The sequence below is a fragment of the Hevea brasiliensis genome, unplaced genomic scaffold (genome assembly GCF_030052815.1).
Source record: "Hevea brasiliensis isolate MT/VB/25A 57/8 unplaced genomic scaffold, ASM3005281v1 Scaf1, whole genome shotgun sequence".
Classification (NCBI taxonomy): domain Eukaryota; kingdom Viridiplantae; phylum Streptophyta; class Magnoliopsida; order Malpighiales; family Euphorbiaceae; genus Hevea; species Hevea brasiliensis.
In genome coordinates, this window is record NW_026614585.1 from 11668182 (window position 1) to 11673362 (window position 5181).

The following is a 5181-nucleotide window of genomic DNA, read 5'->3' on the forward strand; positions in this document are numbered from 1 at the left end:
TTTTTCCCCTATTTTTACTATTTTTTTTAGAAAAGTAATTGTGGGGAACTTTTTCTTTTTGGTTGAAGATTAGCAAAATTTAAGGTAATGGGACATCTTGATGATTAGTGTTGTGAATCCATTTGAATTTTGAACCAAAGGAATGTAACTTTTCATTTTGGTATTTGGAAAAAGCAAAAAAAAAAAGTTGGACTTGGAAATGAAATTGAGATGATATGACTTGATTCCATGTTAAATTCTTCATTTAATTATTAGAACTCCTTTGAAGTTGAAGATAATGTGAAGCTTATTAGGGCTTATAAAAAAAATGTGAAGCTTATTAGAAGTCTACTATAGCCGCAAGGAATTTGAATTTAGTAACTCTAACGTTGTGTAAATCAACAAAGCCAAATTTTGAAGAGTTCATGTTTGGTTCATTAAAATGTTTTCGAGCTTAAATTTGACTTATTTTCTAAATGATCCAAATATTAATTAAGTTTAAAATTAGCTTGTTTGAGTCTAATCGAATTTTTATGGAACATATTCTCGAGTAATTCGCAAGCAACTCGACTCATTTTACCATCGTATTGCAATTTAAGTAATTTAGAATTATAAAATTCAAAACTATGCAGTTTTGGTTATTTTTAAAATATTTAGTTTTAGTCGACTCAAAAACTTATTCACAAGCAAAATTACAAACTTATTAAAAAGTTAATTCACGAGTTTAAATGAGTCAAATATTAATAAATTTAAACTTAGCTTGTTTATTAAATAAGTCTAAACATGAAGCTCGAACTAGGCTCATTTAAAAGATGAACTGAGCCAAGTCGAACTTTTATCGAGCCAAACCTCAAATAGCTCGTAAGCAAATTTTTGTAATCCTATTTTAAAATCTCAGACTTGGCTAATTTTAATATTAAATTATGACTCCCTATCAATTAGTGTTAACTTAATGATACAAGAGTTATCTTTAGAGCTATACAATCTTAAATTCGAGTCTTAATTAAAGTTGATAATAAAAAAAATTGTTTAATATTTTTAATAATTCATTCAATTAAAGAATTTTCTATTATTATTTTATTAAAATCAAAGTATATCTTGTTTTATGATTAACTGCCTTTAGAATGATAAGAACAATTCTCATCATAAAAAAATAAAACAAAATAGAATATTAAAAAATAAAAATAAGAACCCTTAAAAAAATAGCACATATATGTATTTTTTTTTTTTATAAAAGTACTTCAGTATCCCATATCGATTATGAATAATATGTGAATATAACTTATGTGGATTAATATATCTTTATAAAATTATTATAATTTTATCAAGTAGAGTATGCTATCATTAAATCGTATGTATATATCTATTTGCCTTTAAAAGAAAAAAAGAATACGGGAAGGACACGCTCTTTAGTAAAGGCCTTTGTTACCTTTGCAAACTCACGCCCATCCATCCAGATATAGTAGTAAGGTTGGCCCAACTCCTGCTCAATACGGGCAGAGGCAAGATGGCTCTTTTTCAGTGGTCTTGATGATGTCTTTAGAAATCCAATTAGCTTTTACAAGGCCATCTAAGAGCCCAAAATGCTATTATATTTATTTCTTCCTATGTATAATTTTAAAGTTATTGAAATATACCAATCATTTAAAATAATATTTTTTAAATATTAAAAAACACCTTTCATTTTTTAAAACCATCTTGTTAATTCATACTTAATGAACTTAAATTTTGATGCATCTTATGGCTTTTATATAAAAAAAAAAACAATATAAATGGAATTTAAGTAAACTATTAGAAATTTCAATTCAAGTACAATAATAATAAAAATAATAATAACAAGTTTATATTTAATTAGAAACTCAAGCTTAAAATTAATGGTTGGAAGATGTTATTAAGTTAATATATAAATTTTTTATTTATTATTATATATATTACATTTATGTGATTAATTCGTTAATGGAACATATCTGATATTAGTGGAATAATAAATCATTAATTCATTATTATCTATTAAAAATATTTAATGAGTTTTAGTTTAATATACAATATTAAAACCATTTTTTAAAATTATGATTTTTTTTAATATAATGAAGTAGAATGAAACATATAGTTTTTAGCATAAGGTGAATAATTTAAGAATAAATAAATGTAAAGATTTAAATTTGAGATGAATTTATTCACTTTAAAAATAAATAAAGAATGATTAAACTATCTCTTATTGACTAAAAAATTATAAAATTTCACATTGAAATTCATTCAAAATTAAAAAGATAATAATAAATCGGACAACAATAATAAATTTCCCACAAAGATAAAATAGCTGTATTTTCTTTAGCAATTGTGCCAATTCAAAGTTAAATTGTATAAAGATAGATCACGCCAAGAATAAAAATAGTCATCTTACGCTTGTGAAAGATAATTTACATATAAAACAATTTTGATAAAAAATATTTTTATGATAATATTTATATTATTTATTTATAATTTTAAATTATTAAAATATATAAAAAATATTTTTATATTTTAATAAAATTATTAAAATTTACAAAATAAAAAATAATTTAATTTTTCATTTCATCATTCACTCTTTTTTTAGTATACTAAATATTAAAAAACAAAAAATATATTTTTTAATAAAATATTTTATATAAAGTAAACAGAGACTTACATTTGAGAGCATAATAAAATATGAGATATTATTAAGTGTTTTTAATACATATATATAATTTCTTACAATCATATAAAATTTATTCTTTATATTATAAAAATAACTCACTTTTTTTCGTGAGTGAGAAAACATTAGTTTTTAATGTTTTCAATCCATCTAATAATTAACCATAAAATATAAACAAATTTTATTACAGTCTTACTCCACGCTTGCAATTACCAAAGCGACTAGTCTTGAGTCTTCTTCTTATTATAAAATATTTTTCCATTTCTACCCTCAGTTGCCTACCACAAAATCCAGCAAGTCTTGTCCCTATTCCGCCTTTTACAAGTAATTAATTCAATGAGCTGCCCTCTCTGTGGGGACGCTATGTAGCACGACAGTCTCCACCGTTAGGCCAGGCCCAAACCCGAACAAAACACCCCACTCCAACCCTTCTCCGGTGGTGACCTTTCCTTCCTCCAGAGACTTCTTTCTCATCTCGTCCAGGATAAATAACACACAAGCACTTGACATGTTTCCATACTCGCTCAGAACATGTCTGGTTGCTCTCATTTTTTCAGGTTTTAGATTCAGTTTCTCTTCAACCTGGTCGAGAATAGCTGGACCACCTGGGTGAGCTATCCAAAATATGGAGTTCCAATCGCTGATACCAATTGGACTAAATGCTTCCACCAAGCTTTTCTCTATGTTCTTCGAAATCAACCCTGGAACGTCTTTTAGTAAGTGAAAGGTGAGACCCACTTCACGTAAGTGTCCATCAATAGCGCCGTCAGAGTCAGGAAGGATTGTTTGTGCTGCAGAGACAAGCTGAAATAATGGACGCTCGATGGAAGTATCAGGATCAGACCCAACAATTAAAGCTCCAGCTCCATCACCGAAAAGAGCTTGACCTACTAAGGAATCCAAGTGGGTGTCAGAAGGACCACGGAAAGTGACAGCAGTGATCTCAGAGCACACAACAAGAACTCGAGCACCCTTATTGTTTTCAGCCAAGTCCTTGGCTAGACGGAGGACCGTCCCGCCGGCAAAGCAGCCCTGCTGATACATCATAAATCGCTTGACAGATGGACGGAGACCAAGGAGCTTAGTGAGCTGGTAGTCACAACCAGGCATGTCAACACCAGAAGTTGTGCAGAAAATGAGGTGGGTAATCTTAGATTTGGGTTGGCCCCATTCTTTGATGGCCTTAGTTGCTGCTTCCTTTCCTAACTTTGGAACCTCCACCACGACAATGTCTTGGCGAGCATCAAGAGATGGTTCCCAATAAGCGCACATGTTAGGATTCTCTTTCAAGATTTCTTCATTTAAATGCATGTAACGTTTCTTGATCATGGATTTGTCACCTGTTATCACAAATGAGAAAACCATAATGAAAAATAGACCATACTTAATTTTTCAATAATATATATATATATATATATATATATATATATATATATATATATATATATATATATATATATATGCCAAACTATGATTATGACATTAGCAACATATAATAATTAATACTCTAATGGAATTGCCAAATTATATATATTTCCAAGAAAGCTCAGTCTTTCTAGCCTGGAATAATCAAGATTCAAACCAATCAGTCATTTCAAGTGTATCGAATTCGATTCGAGTTTTCATCAGAATTAAATAAAAAATATATAATAACATTACTTCCATCAAATATATCTTGATTAATCTTCTCACTTATATACATAAATTCAAGAATTTTTATTTGATAATTATCATATTGTGTAGTTCAGAGGAGTACTTGCATCGTCAAAACAGAGATAAAAAAAAATGGAAAAAAAGAGCATTAAAGTTTGTGAAACGATATATATCAAGAAAACATTGCAAGAACTATACAGAATTCAAGAGCAATAAAAGATTTAAGAAGAAAAAATGATCTTACACATGCGCTTGAACTTTTCTTTCAACTCGGTCATGTGCTCACTCTTGGTGATCCTGAAGTAATAATCAGGGTAATCAGCCTGGTTGACACAGTTAGAGGGAGTGGCAGTGCCAATGGCGAGGACGGTGGCAGGACCCTGGGCTCTCTGGGCCTTTCTGATCTCCTCCACTGATGCAACCATTGTCATATAATTTTCAATCACTCGGAAAGAAAGAAGTGAGGAATTTGATCGTGTTGCAGATATGGTAGTATAATATTTTTATGAGAGCTCCTGGTTCTGGTGGGAGAATGGGAGGCTCATGGGCTGATTATATACAGGAAGGTGGTTGGTTAGATGGACGGAGGTTCGATGGCCACGTGAGCCTGGGGTTAGCTGACTAAAGTCTGCACCACATGCATATATTTATCGTTGAATTTTAGGTGGCTTAACTATATGAAGAATTAAATTTAAGAAAGATAAATACAAATAATTGAAATACTAAATATAAATATAATTAATAAATTTATTTATTTATTATAATTAATTAAAACTCAAATTTCAAATTTAATTAATTTGCTTTATAAGAAAATTAATTAAGTTTTGATATATATATTTTTTTCTCTTGAATTTCTGAATTTCTTTATATACTTA

General features: G+C 29.0%; 1 protein-coding gene across 1 annotated transcript; it reads right to left on the minus strand.

Annotated features, from left to right (window-relative positions):
• Window positions 1-2778: 2778 nt before the first annotated feature.
• On the minus strand, window positions 2779-4832 carry LOC131176330 (chalcone synthase 2). Its single transcript, XM_058141386.1, has 2 exons — window positions 4551-4832; window positions 2779-3993 (listed from the first exon to the last, which is right to left on the minus strand). The coding sequence occupies exons 1-2, from the start codon at window positions 4735-4737 to the stop codon at window positions 2987-2989; spliced, it is 1194 nt and encodes a 397-aa protein (XP_057997369.1). The 5' UTR covers window positions 4738-4832; the 3' UTR covers window positions 2779-2986.
• Between the last annotated feature and the right edge of the window lie 349 nt (window positions 4833-5181).